This window comes from Sinohyriopsis cumingii, chromosome 19 (genome assembly GCF_028554795.1).
Source record: "Sinohyriopsis cumingii isolate HCF-2022 chromosome 19, ASM2855479v2, whole genome shotgun sequence".
NCBI lineage: Eukaryota > Metazoa > Mollusca > Bivalvia > Unionida > Unionidae > Sinohyriopsis > Sinohyriopsis cumingii.
The window spans coordinates 37,417,098-37,442,263 of NC_142979.1; the positions used below are offsets into that span (position 1 = coordinate 37,417,098).

General features: G+C 38.4%; 1 protein-coding gene across 2 annotated transcripts in view; it reads right to left on the reverse strand.

The window, feature by feature from the left end:
* Positions 1 to 25,166, reverse strand: part of LOC149775457 (alpha-tocopherol transfer protein-like) — a 79,373-nt gene that overhangs the window by 43,273 nt on the left and 10,934 nt on the right. Inside the window, exons 2-3 of one of the 2 annotated variants that reach the window (XM_089944106.1) lie at positions 9,316 to 9,429; positions 4,457 to 4,624 (exon numbers count right to left, since the gene is read on the reverse strand). In XM_089944106.1, the coding sequence (XP_089800232.1) occupies positions 4,457 to 4,613 (157 nt within the window). In that variant the 5' untranslated portion in view covers positions 4,614 to 4,624; positions 9,316 to 9,429. The remainder of the gene's footprint in view (positions 1 to 4,456; positions 4,625 to 9,315; positions 9,430 to 25,166) is intronic. The other variant, XM_089944107.1, reaches the window with a different exon arrangement.

Below are 25,166 nucleotides of genomic sequence, written 5' to 3' on the forward strand. Positions count from 1 at the left end.
CATTCCTAATCATAATGGACTTATAGCATCATTCCTAATTGTAATGGACTTGTAGCACCATTCCTAATTGTAATGGACTTGTAGCATCATTCCTAATTGTAATGGACTTGTAGCATCATTCCTAACCGTAATGGACTTGTAGTATCATTCTAATCATCATGGACTTGTAGCATTATTCCTAATTGTAATGGACTTGTAGTACCATTCCTAATTGTAATGGACATATAGTGTCACTCATAATTCTAATGGATTTAGGAGTAAAGTTATGAAAGTATCTCATTCCTCAGATTGTTCTTGTTACAAGGACTGTAATTTGTATGTGTAATGACTACACTGATGTGACAGGATTTTATTTTCTGACGGAATGTATGTACAGCCAATTATTTTAGGAAATACATTTATTCAAGACAACAAAACAGATACAGCTTTCTTAACTTTGTGCTGTATCATAATTATATTTTCTCTCTCTTCCTCTTACCATTATAGTTTTTTTCTTCAAATGTGTGAAAATCCCAGTAAACCAAAATTTACCCAAAACGAAAATTTATTTTTGATCCCAGTGATGTTTGGTTTCAAAGGGTTCACTGCATAGCGAAACAAGGTAAATGCTCCTCATCTGGTATCAGTGAAATAAACAGAATGTTAATACTTCCCATCTTGTGTCAGTCAAAACAAGAACAATCCTCTAAATTTTGCAAGTCAGTCAAACGTTAATCCTGCCCATCTTTTGTTAGTCAAAACATGATTACTCTTCCCCATGTTGTGGAAGTAAAAGCAAGAGCAAACCCCCTCCCCATAGGCATTCAGAATTGCTACTTTAATGGTCCAATTTACAGTATACAATCATGTACATATAACTCATGCAATTTCATCTTTTTCCAACAACTGATGTTGATCTTCTCCTGTCATTCCACAATGAAGCAGTGTCACAGGGAATATATACACCTTGGATCACCACTGTGACTCTGTACATAATATGTAAATCTACTACTGTAGTACCTCCACCATGGTGGAGATAGGAGATGGATAATACTAATAATAATAATAAGGACTTTGTATAGTGCCTAATCTTTGGAAGCTCTAATCGCTTTACAACATTAGACAACACCAATAACATAAGAAACATATATAATGATATGATTACAAAAAACAAACACCATGAAATTAGAAAACAAAAAAAACATGCTGAAAATATTTAAGGTAGGAAACATTATTAGGTCTTTAAGTTTGTTCTTGCAGTCGAAATAAGTGAGTTTTAAGAGCACTCTTGAATGGAATCACTGTGTCTTTGAGTCTAAGTTCAGTGGGCAATTCATTCCAATTTACTGTGTACGTGCGTGTTTGATGTATACATGTGTATGTTTGTTGATGTATACATCAGTGTATGTATGTGTTTTTTATGTATATATCTATTTCTACATGTCTGATGTATACATTCATGTATGTGTGCTTGATACACTGAAATTACAATAGCAAAGTCAATAGTTACTGATATATACATCTCTGTGTTTGAGAGAAATAATCTAAAATAACAAACTGCAGAGTTATTTATGTATACATCTATGTGCATGTGTTTGAGAGAGAGAGAGTATGTGAGTGTGTGATTTGAATTTTTAACGTAGCTCTAACCATTTTTCAGTCATATTGCTACAATGTCTGCAGTGTGGCAGTTTACAGTGATGTCTAGCACTGGGGCATCATGCTGCAGACATGTAGCATGATGTCCCACCCAGTCACATTATTCTGACATCATGCCAATCAGTCCTAGCACTAACCTCTTAATGCTGAGCACCAAGCGAGGGAGCTGTTAGTACCATTTTTGTAAGTCTTTGGTATGACTCAGCCAGAGATCTGACCCACGACCTCCCGCATCCGAGGCTGATGCTCTAACCCGTAGGCCACCGGAGCCAAGAGAGAGAGAAGAGAAACCAGGAACAAACTGCACATTTATTTATGTATACCTCTATGTGTATGTGTTTGAGAGAGAGAAAGAAATCAATGACAAACTGCATAGCTATTTATGTATACATGTATCTGTATGTGTTTGAGAGAGAGAGAAACCAATGACAAACTGCATCATTAGTTATTTAATATGAATACATCTATGTGTATGTGTTTGAGAGAGAGACAGACAGACAGAGAGAGAAACCAAACACAAACTGCATAGTTATTTATGTATACATCTATGTGTATGTGTTTGAGAGAGAGAGAAACCAATGATAAACTGCACAGTTATATATTGTTAACATCCATGTGTATGTATTTGAGAGAGAGAGAGAAACCAAGAACAAACTGCATAGTTATTTATGTATACATCTATGTGTATGTGTTTGAGAGAGAGAAAGAGACAGAGACAGAGGTGAGATGGCAGTGATCCATAACGGAGAGCGCTTTAGACCACTCGGCCACTCAGGGCCCCTGTTTGAGAGAGAGAGAAACCAATGATAAACTGCATAGCTAACTTATGTATACATCTATGTGTATGTGTTTGAGAGAGAGAGAAACCAATGATAAACTGCATAGTTATTTATGTATACATCTATGTGTATGCATTTGAGAGACAGAAACCAATGACAAACTGTACAGTTATTTATGTATACATGTTTGTGTATGTTTGAGAGAGAAACCAATGACAAACTGCAGTTATCTATGTATACATGTATGTGCATGTTTCTGAGAGAGAGAGAGAAACCAATGACAAACTGCATAGTTATTTAATATGTATACATCTATGTGTATGTGTTTGAGAGAGAAAATCCAATAAAAAAACTGCATAATTAGTTAATTTATGTATACATATATGTGTATGTATTTGAGAGAATAAGAAACCAATGAAAAACTGCATAGTTAATTTATGTATACATGTTTATGTGTTTGAGAGAGAGAAAGAGAATCCAATGATAAACTGAATAGTTATTTATGTATACATCTATGTGTATGTGTTTTAGAGAAAGAAGCCAATGATAAACTGCAGTTATTTATGCATGTATGTGTACGTGTTTGAGAAAGAGAGAAACCAATGATAAACAGCATACACCTCTCCTTTGATAACTCGCGCACAACGGGGTCCACAAACATAGACAGCACTGTAAGTGAGGCGCGAGTTACAGAGGGACCTCAAAAACTTGAAAATAATTGTTTTGACATCGAGAAACCCGTGGGTGAGGGTTGGCAGCATTAGGGAACTGGGCTGTTTAATGACTGAATCCTCATTTTACAATCACATCGATAATAATTTTAAATAACGCGCTTTTTCTAATAATTTTTTAATTTTCAAAATATCCAACATATGAAAGATCATTCCAACTGGTTTGAACATCCATCACATGTACGCAAAAAATTTGTGTATTACGTCACTGTTTTTTGTTTTCTTGATGAGTCTGGTTCCTGTAATGGTGTTTAATAGTATCCTGCCAAATCGAGAGTCCACAAGCAGGGAACTAGACTAACTGTTAATAAACCACCAAGCAAGATTCCTTTTTTTCAATAAAAACATGACATTTATTTTGTGACACGTCTATGTCGAAACTCAATTTGTTTATTGTTCAATTAGTACAATATTGATGTCATGAGTTCATTGGAAGTAATAATGAAATTTCTTATCATCCCTGAGGATATCTCTAAGTGCCAGTTCAAGAATTATTGATTGATTGCTTGATTGATTGATTTGATTTTTAACGGCGCATTAGCACTCAAGAATTATCTGAAACTCGCTTGCCGACAATGGCCCGTATTTATGAAATCGTGCTCTTTATTTTACAAAGTATTCATTTCGCTTGACTGACTTGTTATCTTTGATAACAGTTATGAAAGAGTCGGTTAATTTAAGGTAGTTTATGTTACATACACAACAACATTTATAATAGTGTTTGATTGATCAAATGAAGTGAGTTCACCCGACATATGACTGAAGCTGCTAGATTTAAATTAACCGACTCTTTTTGTACCAGCGCGATTTTCTTCAAGTTCAACAAATAGGGATCAATTTTTGGGCTATTTTCTGGTTTAAAAAATGGGATCCATGCCAGACACCGCATTATAAGCTGGTTCGCGAGTTATCAGGGCGCAAGTTATCAAGGGAGTGGTGTGGTTATTTATGTATACATCTATGTGTATGCATTTAAGAGAGAGAAACCAATGACAAACTGCACAGTTATTTATGTATACATGTATGTGTATGTGTTTGAGAGAGAGAGAAACCAGTGACAAAGGAGTTGTGCATCTGGAAAGGCAAGTTCACTAGTTTTCTACTATAGGTCACAAAATATGAAGAAGATCAGTTTGTAGTCACTACAAGCATCAAATATTCACTGTTCATGTTACATCATCTCATAGCCAGAAAGATTAAGGACTATTTTAACACACGATGCAGCAAGACTGAAAGGATTCTGATAAAGAGAAACTGCAACATACAAAGTCAATCAAGGAAATAAAGAAAGAAAATAATTTTAAAAACCTTTTCTTTTCTCCACCATGTTTCGGAGTTTCTGAATGTTTTGTGCTCTCTGGGTAGGTTTCTCATTGAGTTCTTTCTCTGCCTTGGCCTGCAGTTCCTCGTTCAAGGTACAGACATAACCTCCATAGATTGCAGGGTCAACACTCGAGTCTGCCATTCTGCTTGGAACTGAAACATACAGGACAGGATCAATTAGGATACTGGTAATATACTGGACATGATAAACTAGTGTCCTGATGTCCGACTCGGAACCAGTACATGAAATATACTGGACATGATAAACTAGTGTGCTGATGTATTGTTTTCTACCATACTCAACAGTAAACAAATTATATACTGCATAATAAACTATGAAACACACATGCTGAACTGTACCTACATTGTTGTTCCCCCATGGAAACCAAAATGGCTTAAAATCCAACAACTGGCTAATTAACAGTCATGCCAGTGTTAAGATGACTATTTGTTAGAATCAAGACATTCCTGACACCTTCCCTGCTATTAACATATACAGTGAAACTCCTACAGAGAATGGGGTGTGAACTCCAAAGGAATAAAGAACACAGGTGTGAATTCTTAAAAAAAAAAAAAAGAGAGAGGGGAGTGTGAACTCTGAAAGGGAGGAAGTGAACTGATAAAGATTAATGAAGGGGGTGATCTCTTAAAGGGGTCTGTGAACTCTTAAGGTAGGTGAACTAAAGAGAGGTCGGTGTGAAGAAAGAAGTGGTTTAACCTATAAATTCCTCAAAAACAACAAAGACACACACTGCTGCTGTGAAATGAATAAGAATTCTGCTTGCCTTTGGATGACAGAAGAAATGGAGGAGGAATGCAGCATGGCCATGAGCTGACAGAAGGAGAAAGGATAAAGGACCACAGGACACCAATGGACTGACAAAATGATGATAGGATACCCATGGACTGACAAAATGATGACAGTTGAAGAGGAAGAATTTAATAAGTTTTTGGGCGAAAGAATAATGGATGCCTAATCATATATAAATTTTCAGTTGTGTAGTCTTAACACCAATGAGAGAAACTTCAACTAAACTTTGGTGAAAATAATACCTCAGTTATGTTCTTTATTTTCAGTGAGTGTTCATCATGTTTAGCTATACTGGCTGGAACCGTACTAAACTTAGTGTTAGAAATGCATATCTGAATAATAACCATAGTTCCCTCATCCTTACCCCATGCCTGATCAGCATTTCTCTGGCTAACAGAATTAATGTCTTTCTAAATCTAGACATAACACAATTCCAATGGCTCAATCCCAGATATGCAATTCTTTTCTGTCAAAATCATCTTTTTTTTCATCTGTTTCTACAGAGTGCATATCAATCTCGGAGTGTCTGGTTTTCAACAATTGTGAGAGTGATTGTAAAGGAATCAGATGATGTTGGTTGTAATTTTGAAAAGGGATCATATCATTGCCACAGGAAGTGTATAGGTCAGATATTATATGGGGCGAAACAATTCATCGATATATATCGATACTTTTGCTGAAATGATACACTTATTGATACAGGAGATAGAGAATCAATACAAAACAATACTTACAAGTATTGTTGTTATCTTCTCATCAATGAGCACATAAATATATAACTATATGTTTATATGTAGTCTGCATGCTGGAAATAGGTTCGGAATGTCAACATACATGTAAGGGCACCACCTACCTTCCAAAAATGGCAAGAACATCAAGAACATATGTGTATCAATATGAATCATATCGGTAGCTGCATATCATGAATCTTATCAATACATGGCACAGGAGTATTGTTTCACCCCTATAACGTCCAGGTCAAGCATTACTGTGCCCAGGTCTGACACATTACAGCATCCTGGTCAGGCATTACAATGTCAAGGTCAGACATTATTGTGTCCAAGTCAGACATTACAGTCTACAGGTCAGACATTATACTGTCAAAGGTTGGCAATGATATAGATGATAAAGGACTTTAAATCCTTGCTTGAAACACTCACAAGTGTAATGTATGAATTGAACCAAGATATGTGACTCCTCCTGGAACACTTACAAGTGTACTGTATGAATTGAACCAAGACAATGGGACTTCTCTTGGAACACTCACAAGTGTATCGGATGAATTAAATCAAGGTTTTGGGACTCCTCTTGGAACACTCACAAATGTATCATATGAATTGAACCAAGAAACTGGGACATCTCTTGGAACACTCACAAATGTATCGTATGAATTGAACCAAGAAACTGGGACTCCTCTTGGAACACTCACAAATGTATCATATGAAATGAACCAAAAAATTGGGACTTCTCTTGGAACACTCACAAATGTATCATACAAATTGAACCAAGAAAATGGGACTTCTCTTAGAACACTCACAAATGTATCATATGAACTGAACCAAAAAACTGGGACTTCTCTTGGAACACTCACAAATATATCATATGAACTTAACCAAGAAACTGGGACTTCTCTTGGAACACCCACAACTATATAATATGAAGTGAACCAAGACACTGGGACTCCTCTGTATTCTACTCTTTTTGTAATGCTTTTATTTTGTTTGTTGGAGAAATATGAACTCCTATTATAGGGTTCATACAGAATTCTAAATGATAAATTCAAAAACTTTTCCCAAACTTTCAAAGACCACAAACATAGATTTCCAAGACCTATTTTTGCTAACATTTTGTATACAAGTTACGTTATATGAGAAAACAACGAATGCAAAATGCTAAAATATTGTTTAATGATAATTTTCAAACTATAGTTAATCAAAAGAAAGAAATCAGGATAACATGACTACGTCCAAATCTAACAACCTTGGACAATTGTATTTGTGATTATGTAAAAAAAATTAAAATGTCTGGCTTTAATTCAATTTTCAAAGACTTTTAAAGATCTCAGGGTAATCTACTCGATTTTCCCAAACTTTCAAGGCCTTGAAAATGTTACCTCATTTTCCCAAAATTGTCAGTGCCTTCAAAGACCATAAGAACCCTGCTATAGAACAGCCATCAAATCCGTTACCTTTAGTGTTATATGCAACATGCTCTTTTTCTCCATATGATAAATCTCTTTGTTTCCAGGGCAACAAGTTTGGCTTTTTGTCTCACTAGTCCAAGAGAAGTAGAATCCTAAATCAGTCAAGTCTACATTAGCCATGGATAGGTCCAGTGGCATAGTCTGACATGCAAATATTTACTATGGTGCATTGCCATACATAAAAAAGAAAAATAACAAAATGAATGCAAACTCAGAATTCAGATAACTACTCAGCTTCTTATTAAGTCCTAGAAATATTTTTCTAACCTCAAATTATTAAAAGTTTTAAATCATGTGATCATGCCTTCTGTTAGTTGACCCTCTTTGAATTTCAATGCTGTAGTTAACTAGAACTTCAAGTTTACATATACTCAAAATAAAAAAAAGGAGATCAAACACCCCAAAAAACAAAGTAAACACATTTGCCTTTCAAAGCTTGTTCATTAAAACACATGGTAAAACACCCCTATATGCTGGCAGTAGTGCCAAAGGTAACAATTCATAGACAACACCCCTATATGGTATCACGGTACCAATTGTTTTTCCATATACCTCAATGCCAATGTTTTGTGAAATAAATATACTTTCTGTCCTACTTGGGCATGCATGTCACACACTGTCATATAGAACAATGCTAGATTGTCAATTTGACAATGACATAACCAGGTACTCCATTGCATTTAAGAGAGATAACTCTACTGGAACTAGACAGGGGTAAGAGTTATCTAGTCACAACAAGCACATTTTCAGCCATGTCTACCATATTTTTAAAAAATCATAAAAATACAAAATATGATCTAGATAGAAATTAACACAAACTCACATGTTGCCAAGAGGCTCAACTTTTTTTTAAGCTAAACAGAAAGTACAACTCTTACATAATGCACCAATCACAGCTAGTGTTGTTCTTTAATTCTGAATACAATGTTCCATACACCTTAAGCTCCGCCCACCTGGACTTGCACAATTGGTACCATTATACCTATAGCAAACCTTAATTTTTCCAATAATCTCTGAAATAGTTCGGGACTGTGTAAGTAACAAATATACTTAGTCTCACTTGTGAAAAACAATTTGATGAGGTACTAACCTATGTCTTATATGAATGTGTATAGAAATGTCATTGAGCTGTTTGAACACTTGTTTTCATACTTTTGCTTCACCATCAAAATCATCTTTTGAAATAAAATGAATTCTTTCAACTATGAGTTGTATCTTATTCATATCAGCACTTACTGAACTTCACATAGGTGATATGGGATAAATCACATTATGTCATATTATGTAATAACTAGGTCAAAGGTCAATGTACCAAAATAGTATGTACCTGTCCTACTTCAAAATGTACAATTCACCTAAAAGAAAGGAATTTATATTTGTTTGATAGATGCAGAACTTAACATCAGAGACAGGTGGACATGACCCAATCTTATTATAAAGTATAAGCTTTCACCACTTTACATTATCTGCAGATACAAGAGGTCACTAACCACCAGTCCTCACACAAAGGTCCACCTACCCATCCTCTTTGTAACACAAATAGTAAGCTTTCCTCCTTTGTAATGTGAATAAAATTGTTTCAATAAGCCAATCAGTCACCAAATATAGTAAATCACAGCTTCTAAGTGGTTATGTTGGATTGGGGGGTGAAATTAGGGGAATAAAATACAGAAAAATGCCAAATATAAACATTAAGTATAGCACATCAAATGGAGTTAAAAACAGGAGGAAAGTGTTTATCTAAAAGGGAGAGGTAGCTTATGATAAAGGAATTAAAGGAGGCAAAATCAGCAATGCAAAAAATGAAAAGTGAAAGTCTGATGACCTTACCTTGGACAAATATATGGGGCAGGGCCCAACAGGTCCAAGGACAGCCCAAAGGCAACTGTGCTATAACATCCCTTACAGGACCCAAATTTCAAGTGAAGTTGTGTTCATTTCCATCTAATATAAAAGGGTGAATAATTTAGATAATATAGATACATATAAAGTATATTTCTTCTACATAAGAATTTAATAATAATTGGCATAAGATAGAGAGAAACTTATCTCAGATCCAAGCAGAACATACCTTATCAGTTTTTAAACTTGTAAACTTTACTGTGAGAAATTATTAAATTGCTTCTACTTACATTTGTATCAAGATTTAGAGGTACTAAATAAAGGATTTCATATCAATCCTGAGAATGTTGTTTTAGATTATTTTCTTTTCTTAAATCTTTCTTTCTTAACAGTGTGCACCTCAAGAAGCCAGACTGTACTGGGTGAAAGTTGCATCTATAAAATCCATATTGTACCAGGCGAAAGTCACATGTTTTGAGAAGCACCCCTAGAAGCCAGACTGTACTGGGTGAAAGTTGCACCTATAAAACCCATATTGTACCAGGTGAAAGTCACATGTTTTGAGTAGCACCATTAGATGAGAGACTGTAATGGATGAAAGTCCCAGGCTCTGAGTAGCACCTCTAGAAGCCAGACTGTACTGAGTGAAAGTCCCATGCTTTGAGTAGCACCATTAGATGAGACTGTACTGGGTGAAAGTCCCAGGCTCCAAGTAGCACCTCTAGAAGCCAGACTGTACTGGGTGAAAGTACCAGGCTTTGAGCAGCACCTCTAGAAGCCAGACTGTACTGGGTGAAAGTCCCAGGCTCCGAGTAGCACCTCTTGAAGCCGGACTGTACTGGGTGAAAGTACCAGGCTTTGAGTAGCACCTCTAGAAGCCAGACTGTACTGGGTGAAAGTCCCACACTCTGAGTAGCACCTCTTGAAGCCGGACTGTACTGGGTGAAAGTACCAGGCTTTGAGTAGCACCATTAGATGTCAGACTGTACTGGATGAAAGTCACAGGCTATGAGTAGCACCTCTAGACTACTAGGTGAAAGTCCCAGGATTTGAATAGCACCCTAGAAGCTACACCAAACGCTAACCCTAATTCCTTGCAGTCAACTCATATCATTGCTATACCATTCATGTATCCAAGACACAAGTTAACCTTTTGATGGTAACCAATCAATATATACAGCTGTCCTGGGCTTTAACTCATTCGGCCCCAGAGGTTTTTGTCGTTTTTGCTTGAAATGTGCGTAGGAACGAGATTTGGGGGGCTATTTCTGAATACATCGCAATACAGCGGTTTCTACGGATTATCCATGAGAATAATGCCTAGTTGTATTAGAAACATCAATTTCCATTGGTTATTTTGCTTGCGCATGAGCAGAAGGGTAAAAGTTGGAGTTCTTTTGTTTTTTTTTGCTTAATAGACCCATCATTTTCGTATGCAGTTGAGACCGGTATGCCTTAGATCTGAGGCCAAAAGGTCTAAAATCCGGACACAAAATCGCATTCCGATCTCGAGCGAATTTTGGGTGGAAAAAAAAATGGGTCCAAAAAGTGAGCTTTTTCTAACTGTATTTTGTAGTGCAACTAGAACTTCCAGATTTTTAGATACCATTTTAGAGCTATATCTGTCTGCTTTTTTTTAATACCACCCATGTTGGTCTATCTTAAATGGCCTTGATGCTGCAGGGCTTTGAAGTAGGGTACAGCCTCATCACGCCTACAGACGGGATCGGGGCCGAATCGGTTAAGGGAACCAGGTTCCAAATAAAAGATACAAGAAATTTTCCAATGATGCACCTCATTTCTCCATGTAATGTGTCCCCGTGATGCCCCTCGTTTCACCATGAAACGTGTCCCCATCATGCATCTTTTCTCCACGTAATGTGTTAACATGATGCCCCTTATATCTCCATGTACTGTGTTCCCATGATCCACCTCATTTCTCCATGTAATGTATCCCCATGATGCCCCTCGTTTCTCCATGTAATGTGTTCCCATGATGCCCCTTATTTCTCCATGTAATGTGTCCCCATGATGCATTTCATTTCTTCATGTAATGTATCCCTATGATGCCCCTCATTTCTCCATGTCATGTGTTCCCATAATGCACCTCATTTCTCCATGTAATGTGTTCCTATGATGCCCCTCATTTCTCCATGTAATGTGTCCCCATGATGTATCTCATTTCTCCATGTAATGTGTCCCAATGATGCATTTCATTTCTCTATGTAATGTATCCCTATGATGCCCCTCAGTTCTCCATGTCATGTGTTCCCATAATGCACCTCATGTCTCCATGTAATGTGTCCCCATGATGCATCTCATTTCTCCATGTAATGTGTCCCCATGATGCATCTCATTTCTCCATGTAATGTGTCCCCATGATGCATCTCATTTCTCCATGTAATGTGTCCCCATGATGCATTTCATTTCTCTATGTAATGTATCCCTATGATGCCCCTCATTTCTCCATGTCATGTGTTCCCATAATGCACCTCATGTCTCCATGTAATGTGTCCCCATGATGCATCTCATTTCTCCATGTAATGTGTCCCCATGATGCATCTCATTTCTCCATGTAATGTGTCCCCATGATGCATCTCATTTCTCCATGTAATGTGTCCCCATGATGCATCTCATTTCTCCATGTAATGTGTCCCAATGATGCATCTCATTTCTCCTTGTAATGTGTCCCAATGATGCATTTCATTTCTCTATGTAATGTATCCCTATGATGCCCCTCATTTCTCCATGTCATGTGTTCCCATAATGCACCTCATGTCTCCATGTAATGTGTCCCCATGATGCATCTCATTTCTCCATGTAATGTGTCCCCATGATGCATCTCATTTCTCCATGTAATGTGTCCCCATGATGCATCTCATTTCTCTATGTAATGTGTCCCCATGATGCATCTCAATTCTCCATGTAATGTGTCCCCATGATGCATCTCATTTCTCCATGTAATGTGTCCCCATGATGCATCTCATTTCTCCATGTAATGTGTCCCCATGATATCTCATTTCTCCATGTAATGTGTCCCCATGATGCATCTCATTTCTCCATGTAATGTGTCCCAATGATGCATTTCATTTCTCTATGTAATGTATCCCTATGATGTCCCTCATTTCTCCATGTCATGTATTCCCATAATGCACCTCATGTCTCCATGTAATGTGTCCCCATGATGCATCTCATTTCTCCATGTAATGTGTCCCCATGATGCATCTCATTTCTCCATGTAATGTGTCCCCATGATGCATCTCATTTCTCCATGTAATGTGTCCCCATGATGCATCTCATTTCTCCATGTAATGTGTCCCCATGATATCTCATTTCTCCATGTAATGTGTCCCCATGATACATCTCATTTCTCCATGTAATGTGTCCCAATGATGCATTTCATTTCTCTATGTAATGTATCCCTATGATGTCCCTCATTTCTCCATGTCATGTGTTCCCATAATGCACCTCATGTCTCCATGTAATGTGTCCCCATGATGCATCTCATTTCTCCATGTAATGTGTCCCCATGATGCATCTCATTTCTCCATGTAATGTGTCCCCATGATGCATCTCATTTCTCCATGTAATGTGTCCCCATGATGCATCTCATTTCTCCATGTAATGTGTCCCCATGATGCATCTCATTTCTCCATGTAATGTGTCCCAATGATGCATTTCATTTCTCTATGTAATGTATCCCTATGATGCCCCTCATTTCTCCATGTCATGTGTTCCCATAATGCACCTCATGTCTCCATGTAATGTGTCCCCATGATGCATCTCATTTCTCCATGCAATGTGTCCCCATGATGCATCTCATTTCTCCATGTAATGTGTCCCCATGATGCATCTCATTTCTCTATGTAATGTGTCCCCATGATGCATCTCATTTCTCTATGTAATGTGTCCCCATGATGCATCTCAATTCTCCATGTAATGTGTCCCCATGATGCATCTCATTTCTCCATGTAATGTGTCCCCATGATGCATCTCATTTCTCCATGTAATGTGTCCCGATGATGTATCTCATTTCTCTATGTAACGTATCCATATGATGCCCCTCATTTCTCAATGTAATGTATCTCTAGGATGCCCCTCATTTCTCAATGTAATGTGTCCCCATGATGCACCTCATTTCTCCATGTAATGTATCCCTTTGATGCCCCTCATTTTTCCATGTCATGTGTTCCCATAATGCACCTCATGTCTCCATGTAATGTGTCCTTGTGATGCACCTCATTTCTCTATGTAACGTATCTCTAGGATGCCCCTCATTTCTCCATGTAATGTGTCCCCATGATGCACCTCATTTCTTCATGTAATGTATCCCTTTGATGCCCCTCATTTTTCCATGTCATGTGTTCCCATAATGTACCTCATTTCTCCATGTAATGTGTTCCCATGATGCATCTCATTTCTCCATGTAATGTGTCCCCATGATGTATCTCATTTCTCCATGTAATGTGTCCCAATGATGCCCCTCATTTCTCCATGTAACGTGTCCCTATGATGCCCCTCATTTCTCCATGTAATGTGTCCCCATGATATCTCATTTCTCCATGTAATGTGTCCCATGATGCACCTCATTTTCTTCCTTGACTGTACCCTTTTTTACATTACATAATTTAGTCCTGCTTTTACAATAAAGATATAAACAAATTGCCAGGATCTATCCACTCACCAGGTTTATTAAATCTAGGCAGGATAGTATGAACACTAGTCAGGATAGCATGAACACTATTTAGGATAGCATGAACACTAGGCAGGGAATTATGGTTACTGAAAGCTGTGTTTCATGATTCTAGGTACAACAGTATGGTCACTGAAAGCCATATTTGATGATTCAAGGTATGATAACTTGGTCTAATTAAAGCCATGTTTGATGATTCTGTGTATGATAGTATGGTTACTGAAAGCCATGTTTGATGATTCTAGGTATGATAGTATGGTTAATGAAACCAATGTTTCATAATTCAAAGCAAGATATTATGCTTACTAGGTTGAGTAATATGCCTACCAGTTAATGATGATATGCATACTATATAGGACAGAATGCCTACTAGATAATGATATGCTTGCTATATGGGACAGTATGCCTACAAGGTAATGATGATATGCCTACTATATAGGACAGAATGCCTACTACATAATGATATGCTTGCTATATGGGACAGTATGCATACTAGGTAGTGATGATATGCTTGCTATATGGGACAGAATGCCTACCAGGTAAAGATGATATGCTTGCTATATGGGACAGGATGCCTACTAGGCAATGATGTTATGATTACTATATGGGACAGTATGCCTATTAGGTAATGATATGCTTGCTATAAGGGACAGTATGCCTACTAAGTAATGATGATATGCTTACTATATAGGACAGTATGAATACTAGATAATGATGATATGTTTGTTATAGGGGACAGTATGCCTACTTATATATATATATATATATATATATATATATATATATATATATATATATATATATATATATATATATAGTGTGTGTGTGTGTGTGTGTCTGTGTGTGTGTATGTGTAACTATGCACATGTACTTTGAATGTAAATATGCATATGACAGGGCCACAAGAAGGATTACTTGCATGCAACTGTCACCCTAAAGTCAATATCAGTATTATTATTATTATTATTATTGCTGTTATTATTTGTATTATGTGGTCATGAAGTATATGCAAAATAACCCAAGTTATTAAAATGTGAAATAAAGGCCAGTGAACTTTTTGTATGGGTATGTTACAAAGAGAGATGTAGTGTTTAATGAATAAAGCATGCATTTGCATGAAAAATGAAATATAGGTCACAGTTACCTTTCTATGTTTATAGTATTAAGAGAGATGTATAGTTTAATGATTCAAGCATGTACTTTCATGAAGAAAGAACTATTGGTCAGTTACCTTTCTCTAGGTATGGTAGTAAGAGAGATGTATAGATTAATGATTCAAGCATGCACTTTAATGAAGAACTATTGGTCAGTTACCTTTCTCTAGGCATGGTAGTAAGAGAGATGTATAGTTTAATGATTCAAGCATGCACTTTAAAATGAAATATAGGTTACAGTTACCTTTCTGTAGGTATGTATTAAGATGGATGTATAGTTTAATGATTCGAGCAAGCTCAGTGAATGATGCATCAAGATGATCCTCACACAGAATTTCATGACACCACTGTACAAGTTTGTTTTCATTCTGTGGGGTTCAATACCATTGTTCAGCACATGATAGGCTATGCATGGCAGACAATATTTGGAATGAACATGATTGTGAAGACCCTAGGAAAAACCACCAATGCATGAGAAGGTACTTGCAAGATTTTTATTTACCCATATTGGTTTAGCTGAGACTTGAACCCACACAGACAGAGGTAAGCTGTGATTGATCTGTGAAGGAGAGTACCTCAAAACACTCAGACACCCAGGGCCCCTCTAGATGTAAAAGTACAGTACAGGAGGCAAACAACAACCCCACCCCAGCAATGTATCTAATCACAAGCCAATTGCAAAAATCTAAATGTAAGCCAGTTAAATGAAAAATATAGGTCACAGTACCTCACTTCTGCTGTAAGGATGTGGTACTAGCAGAGAACCATGCAGTTACCTGGCTTCATGATTGTGGCATAAACAGTATTTAAGATGAAAGCCAAATTTTAGTGAAGCATACAATATTGATCCCAGTGACCTAATTTTGCAATGAGGAAGTAATACTCATTATGATTCTGGGCACAACAGTATTAATACAGTGTACAAACAGCCTGAGCTAAGTGCAAAAATTCTAATCAAGAATATGCAACTAATGTACATGCCTATGTGCTATGAAACCCACCCCAACTGCTGTCTACCTAGCAAGACTGGTTGAGATTCAGTACACATATATACACAAACACTGATTTAGGCGTTAGTATATCAGCGTATCCCCGGGGAAGGGGGAGGGGGTACAATTAAGGGTCCAACATATCATTGGTGTGAGAACTGGGGGTCAAGTGAAATATGTGGGGGTCAAGAATGTATTGACAAATTTTCATCTGACTCATACTTTTTCAGCTTAAAATAGGAAATTGCAACTTGCACTACATAATCTCTCTCTCTCTAAAAAATACAAATAAACAAGCACACGTAATTAACAAACAAATGTATTGTCCTTTCATAGAGTAATATTATTCATTTTCCTTTAAGTTTATAGTTGTGCTTTAAACAGTCTCCTTCATCCTTTCTGAGCAATATTATAAACCAACACATTACATACAGCATATATAGCACATTACATGCAGCATATAAAACCAACACATTACATATAGCATATATAACCAACACATTACATATAGCATATATAACCAACACATTACATATAGCATATAAAACCAACACATTACATGTAGCATATATAACCAACACATTACATATAGCATATATAACCAACGCATTACATATAGTATATATAACAAGCACATTACATACAGCATATGTAACCAATAGAAAACCCAAATAAATATTTTTTAACCAAATGGCAGTTAATTTATTGCTTGTCATAAAGCATGTACTTTCATCACTTTTATTGTCCTTCATCCAAGGACAAATTTATTCAAAAATCAAAAAGGCTAATGATTCATCTTCTTTTACTGTAAGTTACTTTTAAATCTGTCTCTTACTGCAGTAAAGCTACAATCCAACAAAAACTACACTGACCACTACACTTAAGTCCAAATAATGCAATTTACTGTAATCTTACTGATCTGTTGTGAAAGAACGTCTTAGCTGATAATGTGTTCTCCAGATATCTTGTGGCAAACAAAAGCAGATTTTTTAAAATTCTTAAACCTTGTCACAAAAGAACTGTACACTTTTGCAATCAGCGCAATCACAAGTCATACCGGTAATCGCAATGGATGTGCCATATTCCAGTCAAGGAATTATTTTCTACATTTTTCATTAAACATACGATCCACAGTTGCTCTGTTGTGTTCTGCTTCTTTCAGGGGCCCCGAGTGGCCGAGTGGTCTAAAGCGCTCTCCGTTACGTATCATTGCCATCTCACCTCTGTCTGCGTGGGTTCGAGTCTTGGATTCAGCCAATGTGGATATGTGAGAAAGCTTGCCAGTAGCTTCTCGTGGGTCAGTGGTTCTTTCTGGGGAATTCCCGGGTTCTTCCTCCACCATTAATACTGGCCACCATATATAGCCTATCGTGTGCTGAAAAATGGCGTTAAACCCTACAACAACAGCAACAACTGCTTCTTTCACTTTTGTGGCTACTGATTAGTGCATGCTGTTTTCATCTGAAGATCATTTTCTAGTCTGACAAGTATTGAAGTTTTTTGTCTGGATGATATGTTGTTGAGCTTGATGGAAATCGCAAGAGAGCTCATGAAATTTGGAGAACCTAAACAGAGGCATAACAATGCCTATGCTCAAAATATACACGATACCATCCTTCATTCTAAGCATTCAATAATAAAAATAAATTCTGATTCAGTATGCGAATCCTTTGCATTAATAATATGTGTGTCAACAAAATGTGCATGCCAGATATCTCCAACATTCATCTCTGATGCACAGATGTGCATAAAAGGAAACGCCGACGTATCTATCAACACTGATTCAGGTCTTAGTACATGCAATAAAGAACATTCATTTTCTTTAATATTTCACTGCCAGTGTAGAGGACATGGCCACTGGTGGTAGTGGTCACTAATTGGTTAATAATGAAAAGTAAAATTTTTATTAAAAATATCTTTTGAGATCTCATCCTATCTGTTATTTTAAAAAAATATAGACAAAATTCTATTGATGCAGTCTTAGTATTTTTACAGACTTGACTTAGGAGCACTCAATAATAAAAGTAGCACCCGATTCATTTGATGCAGAATCGATAACATGTGTTTCATGCACATGTAGATGAAAAAAATGCAGCAGCTCATATGGTGTTCTCAACATAGAAGATTGCACCAAGGATTATTGTGCATGGAGAAATATAGGCTTGATCATCAGCACCAAGAAATTTTAAATTATTGAAATTTGAATATGATGGTGTTTCCATATGTTTACTATGGGAGTTGAATTAGTACCGTAAGTCCTAAAGAGTAATCAGCTTTCCTATTCGGCTATATTCGGCCATATCATAGATGCCCCACCTCTGATTTCATTGCAGTATCAAAAATGGACTCTTCCAGGACATACGGTACTAATGATATGGAAAAATAGGAACCAGCCTGGAAATGGGTGAGCATAAAATAGAGCATATATGGGTTTGGCTGATCAGGATTGGTTAATAATGTAAGTTATGTTTTAGGAAAAAGAATCTTTTGAGAGCTTATCCTAGTTGTAAGTGAACAAAAATAGAAACATTGTTTTATTGATGGAATTTCAGTCCTTTAACAGTCTTGAGTTTGAAACACTCATTACTAAAATTTGTACCTGATTCCTTGGTGCGGAATTGAAAGCACGTGTTTCAAACACATGCAGGTCCAGAAAATGCCACGCCTCATATCCTTACCTCTGCACAGTCCTACAATGTAAGACACAGCACATGTTGTTTTTGTTTTAGTGCTATGTCTTACTATCCAAATAACAGCCTTGCATAGCGTGTTCCTATGTCGTTGACATCAAAATGAGTAATCAAAGTTTCAGGAACATCTCACACACTTGGCAAGCAGCAGAGGGGGCGAATCGGACATTTTGTCCAATCGTTATTTTGCTTAATTATTACTTTCTGCACTCAACGATCTAGTGTCGTCAGCGCCTGGTAAAAAAAAAACGACGTCGTCGTTGGGGGATCGTCCAAACGTCATTTGGTTTAATTAACACCTTCTGCGCGTCGATCCCCAGCGTCGTCAGCGTCCGGTAAGCACGTCGACGACCGCGTCGATGTCATTGCCCCCTCTGCTGCTTACAATGAAAATTATTTACAACTAACCGAATATTTGGTCAAGTCCGATACGATATCGTGTCCGAGGATCATGTAAATTTATCGTTACGAATCCATGTGGGGTCGACTGAGCATGACTAAAAAAGTTTCGAAAAACATTAAAGTCCATGTCACCGCCGCACCATGTCTGCCAAATATTTCGTAGCGTGTGTGTATCAACGCCGTTGAACACAGCAAGAATATTACAGTTGTCTCTAATTACTTTTGGAATCTGAGTGTATCGTTGAGTGACATATATCACGTCAGTGTTTTTATGCCTGCCTCTGGAAAATATCCTAGCTGGTTTTTTTTGATTGTCTAACATAACATCATCGTACACGACTAGATTGTTAACGTCGCCATCAATATCATCAATACCCGGTGCATCATTGATATCCGTAATAAACTCAATAACATTTTTTTTAGCGATCGCTGATGCATTCTCGTTGAAATCTTTCAACACCTCGTAGCATCGTTGATCATCTACGCTAGGAGCAACCAAATACAACTTATCCCACTTCATCCATCTCATTATTAAATTGAGTAACAATTGCGTCTTGCCGGATCCAGATGGTCCGATGATAATCATCCGGATCGAGTTTGGTAACGCTGCAACATGCTTAACTGGTTCTCTTGTTTTAGTCGCCGAAAAATCAATTATATTCATATCTCTATACATAAATTATGGATCTATATTGTGTGAAGTGTAGAGTACGTACTGGCACAAATGATATGACAACCGCTACAACAAGAAATAACAGATCGGCCCTTACTGGCAAGTGTGTACAATGCGGTACAAAGAAATTTAGATTTATTTCTATTAGACCCGGAGATGTTTTAAAAAAAAGCGAGGAGGTGACATCGCAGCCAAATTGGCAAAACTCCCCGGAACACCGTGGGCAAAGTATCCAGGAGAAAAACACCTCCCAGGATATAACTACTGTGGCCCCGGAACACGATTAGATATCAGACTCGATGATCAAAATCAGCCCAAACCCGGTGAGTATCCAATAAACGCTATCGATAAGGCGTGTCATGCTCATGATGTTGCTTACAAAAGTAGCGATCTGCAACAGCGTCATATCGCGGATGTAAAATTAATTCACGCATTAAATGCTATTCCTGATAAATCCGTCAAAGAAAAATTTGCCTCATGGTTGGTAAAATCGGCTATGAAAGGTAAATTAATGATTGGAAGCGGAGCTTCTGGCGCTGGTAATTGAAAACGATAGCGTTTATAATAACAACATGGAATCCATCTATTATTCTCCGAGAGGATACTGGAAGGGGAAGGCCGCAATTGGTAAGCTTGCAAGCGCTGCACAGGTAACAAAGACCACTGCGGCTAATTGGTTATCCAAACAGGCTATATGGCAAATCTATCTACCACCGCCTAAACAAATCAACTTCTCGCGCTTTGATGTCAGCGTACCTAATGAAGTTCATCAGGCTGATATACTATTTTTGCCGCATGACAACGGTTACAAATACGCGCTAACCGTAGTTGATGTTGCGAGTCGATACAAACAAGCGGAGCCGTTAAAAACAAAGTCGGCAACTGAAGTAGCCGCTGCGTTTGAAAGAATTTATCGAAGAGGCCCTCTGCGCTGGCCAAATCTATTACAAGTTGATCCCGGTAGTGAATTTCGCGGCGCTGTTTTATCAACGCTGAAACATTATAGCGTCGCGATACGACGAGGTCATACTGCGCTACATCGTGATCAGGCAATTGTTGAACGATTCAATCGGACTCTCGCTGAACGGTTATTTGGATATCAATACGCGAAGGAATTCATCCAAGAAAAACGATCTCGTGAATGGGTTAAAAGGTTGCCAGGTGTAATTGCAGCGTTAAATAACGAGATTACCCGAGCAATCAACATGAAGCCCAGCGACGCGATTAAATACGAGTATATACCCGGAAAATCAAAAAATAAATAGCGTTTCCAAGCCGATTCTTGGCGATGTCACTGTTAGATATCTATATGAACCAGGAGAGCTTGAAGGCGGTAAAAAAAGAGCTACTGATCCTATTTGGAGTGTTACCACACATAACATATCAACGATAACACGATCAACTGGTAGACCACCGATCTATAGACTGGATTCAACTGCTCCTCAGCGCGGATTTACACGCGAGCAACTACAAGTGATACCTAACGATACTCAATTGCCCCCACGTGGTCTTAACTAGCGCCGTTGCGTCTATTGCACTCAAGACAGGTCAACCTCACATTGTTTTTGACATGACCGAGACTGTTATCGATCCTATCCACGGTAAATTGGCGAGTGTCTTTATCCGAATAACTCCAACTCATTATACAATTGCAACTCGCGCAGTGATTATTCTGTTGTTGTCGTAGCGAGATTATTAATTCGGCATCAATATCAAAACGCCGCTGTTTTTTTTTATCCTGTTGGCGGTAACCCGAGAGTTTTCTATCAATGACGCTTGCATCGATGGTGACTTTGTCGCCGGCTTCGTCGGTGGCTTCGTCAATAACAATTCTTCGAAGCTGATTTATCCTTCGTACTCTGGACACTGCAAGATAGACTAGATTCGACCATTCGATGCGATTATCAACTATCCAAACAATTGTGTCCGTGATGGTTAGTCCCTGCGGGGAATGTATTGTTGTTGCGTATCCTAGCGTCCACGGGGATTTATCAGCACGTAGCGCGTCCTTGACGACACCGATATCAACGAGCACGATATCATTCAGCACGAGAATTTGTTTTTCTGTCCGGCCTGGAATTTCAACTTCAATGTTCTGCCGCCGTGTGTCCGCGGGTCTATAACATAACGGCACTGGACGCGTTGGAAACTTTTCCTTATGCAACGTAAACAACTTCCGCTGAAGTGTGTCTCTGACTATCTTTCTACTCGCTACAATCAAATCGTTTGGTCTCCATGTTTCCCAGAATTCATTCAACGGCGTTTCCGGAATCACCTCGCGGATTATTTCACACTGAACTCTATCCGGCTGTAATCTGATTAGTTTTTTAACCTCGCGCAGTTGTTCATCAAGTGCTCGGTAATCAGTATCGGTTTCTTCATAATAGTCCACGAACCCGCTCAACCAATCATGTGGACCCTCGCCGACAAATGGTGGTGGTTGGCCATGGTCCCCACACATGATTACCGCTGTATTCGCGCGCAACAACCACTCAAGAAACATTTGTAAAGTATCTAACGAAACAGTACATATCTCATCCCAGATGATAATGTCGGGAATAAATTTTTCACCCATTCGATCAGGAGTCCACTCACCGCCGCTGTATCGAAAAAAGCTGTGATAAGTAACGGCGTCAACATTTCGTTGTTTTATCTCTCGCGCTAGTCTATGGGTCGGTGTAAGCACGATTATACTTGCCCGCGTTCGAAATAATTCAATTGCCCGAGTCGTCTTTCCTGACCCGCCACAGCCGCTTAAATAAACCGTCTTGTGTCTACAAATTGGATCAGAACACGATGGTGCATTAGACCATTCTGACAATTTATCACCGCGTAAGTAGTTGTTCTCAACGGTGACATCTGCTGACGGGGAATAATCGCGTCGTATTTCATTTTTAATTCTCCATGTACCCCAACTCTCGTCCGGACTAGTAAACTCGGCTACGTTTCCCTTATACGCTACGTCAACATAAAACGAATCAACGGCTACTCTAACCGCGGTATCGGGGAATCTATTTATCATCGAGAATAAATTGATAGCGGCATAACCCAGCATAGACGCCCTCAAATGTGGATACGCCGGGCTGTCTCCATCGCTGTAGGTAACAACTGTACCCAACCTCGTTCCATTGGACAAGAAAGCTGTTTTGCAGTTCACGTATCTATTTTTTGCCACTGCGTCCTTGATTACGAAATCATATTCTGCGTCATCTATAATCAGCCGTGAGCAATATCGTTTGTAGTCGTAGTTTTTTCCACCTTGTGTGAACTTACCGATTATTCTTCTACCGAGATCTTTTGCCTCGCGGTTTCGTTGGTTAAATATCCTCCTGGACCATTCGATGATATATTCCTCGTCGGCATCAATGCGCTTTCTGGACTCGTCAATTATGCTATCTAGACGCTCCGGTTCTGGTAACCAGACTTCAGTCTGTGCCCGGTATGATATAATCGCGTCACTGACAATCAACGAAACTAGCATGCTACAATCAATCATATACCGTAGCAGCGCTATTGGCAGCCACTTCTTTTCAGCCATGTGTCTACCGATCCAAATATAGCAACAGCGATGGAGTCCTGCCGCGAATTCAAATGATACTATGCGAGCGAATCCGGTTAAATCAAAATCAGGCAGTGGTCCATTAATAGCAACACGAGTCATTTCATGTCTGGGGTGTCCAAATCGTTTGAAATACTCAGCGGCGGATCCATACCCGAGAAAACTCGCTGGATAACAGGCAACCATATCAACGGAAATCATAGCGTCGCGGTTGTATTCAGTGTTCCATAGTCCACCGTGATAGTATTCCAAACAACTGGATTGTACATCCGGTAGAAATTCCTTGCGCGTTGGTCTCCACGCATTTTTCCTTGCTGCAACATGAGCTACAACCGATGGAATCGTAAAACAATTTGTTAGCAGTTGTTCATCATGCTCTTCAAATTCTATGGCGGTTTTTTTCATCCTGTTGTGAAATGCTTCAGTGCGATATAATTCACCGTTTGGTCTTACAAACTGATCAAAGGTATCCGCATCGTTTTCAGCGCTGCGAAGTAACCACATTGATACAGGGTCGTTTTTACACAAGTAGGCAATAGCATCAAATAGTTTCCTCTCCGCGAGAAAACCGTCCTTGGAGAATTGTTCTCCCAGGAATTCTTCGGGTATATACTTTACTGTTCTATCCCGTGGAAATATTGTGATCGCGGGCGTCCATGCATGTTCGTTATGATCAAAAATTTTGATTGGGGCTCCCTTCGATTTATACTTCGATTCGTATAATACTTCACCGGTTATCGTTGTAACGGTTATTGGAAATCTCAGCGATGTTTCTAATCTCGCTATGTCGCTGATGGTTGCTCCACGCTCTTTTACGGTTAGTTCCCACTGGTTGATTTTGCTACGTCGTAAATCAGTCAATTTGTTTCCTCGACATGCATTTGTAAAATGCTCTATTATTCGTTCTGCTACACAATTTATCCCAGTTGACTGTTTCATCGGTTTCAGTTTTCGGATATCAGGTTTCTTATTTAACGGGTATATTCCATAAACAACTGCTGTTTCAGGATACGCTCGTTCATAGTATGGTTTGTCAATTCCGGTTAACAACCCCGGCTTGGAGTCGCGGCTAACAGTGACTGTTTTCTTGTCGCTGAGAACTGGTTCAAATTTATCACGTATGATCCAATCACCTGATTCCACCCGGACAATGAATTTTACTCTGAAGAAATACTTTTTACCGTCAAGTTGTGATATTATCATTGCTGCGCGGTTGTCGTTCATGGTAGCATCAACAACACCATCAATTCGAAATGTTGACCAACTATGAGATGCACCATCACGCTTGAATTCATTGATACAATCGCGTATTTTACTCAACAGGGTTTTATCGTTTATTAACGCTTTTGGTGTGTCCTTGAGGACTCTATCGAGATTGAACTTAATATTTTTCCAGGGCTTAATTACTGCTAATCTCTCAAACTCATCCATATAATTAAAACAAGTATTTAAATAAAAGAATATAGTATAATGAATCACTGCAAATGGTTAATGATTGGGTCGGTAACCCCGTGCAATAAATCATGTAGAGGTGAATTCTGCGGGTATCATTTACAAAGCGTTCGTAATGGTTCTCTTGGCCCCCTCCCGTGCTTGGTTTGCCACGTTGGTGTAAGAGGAAAATCGCAGTTGTGTATCAATTGTGTCGGAAAGCGATACAGGGAACTAAAACGCTATTA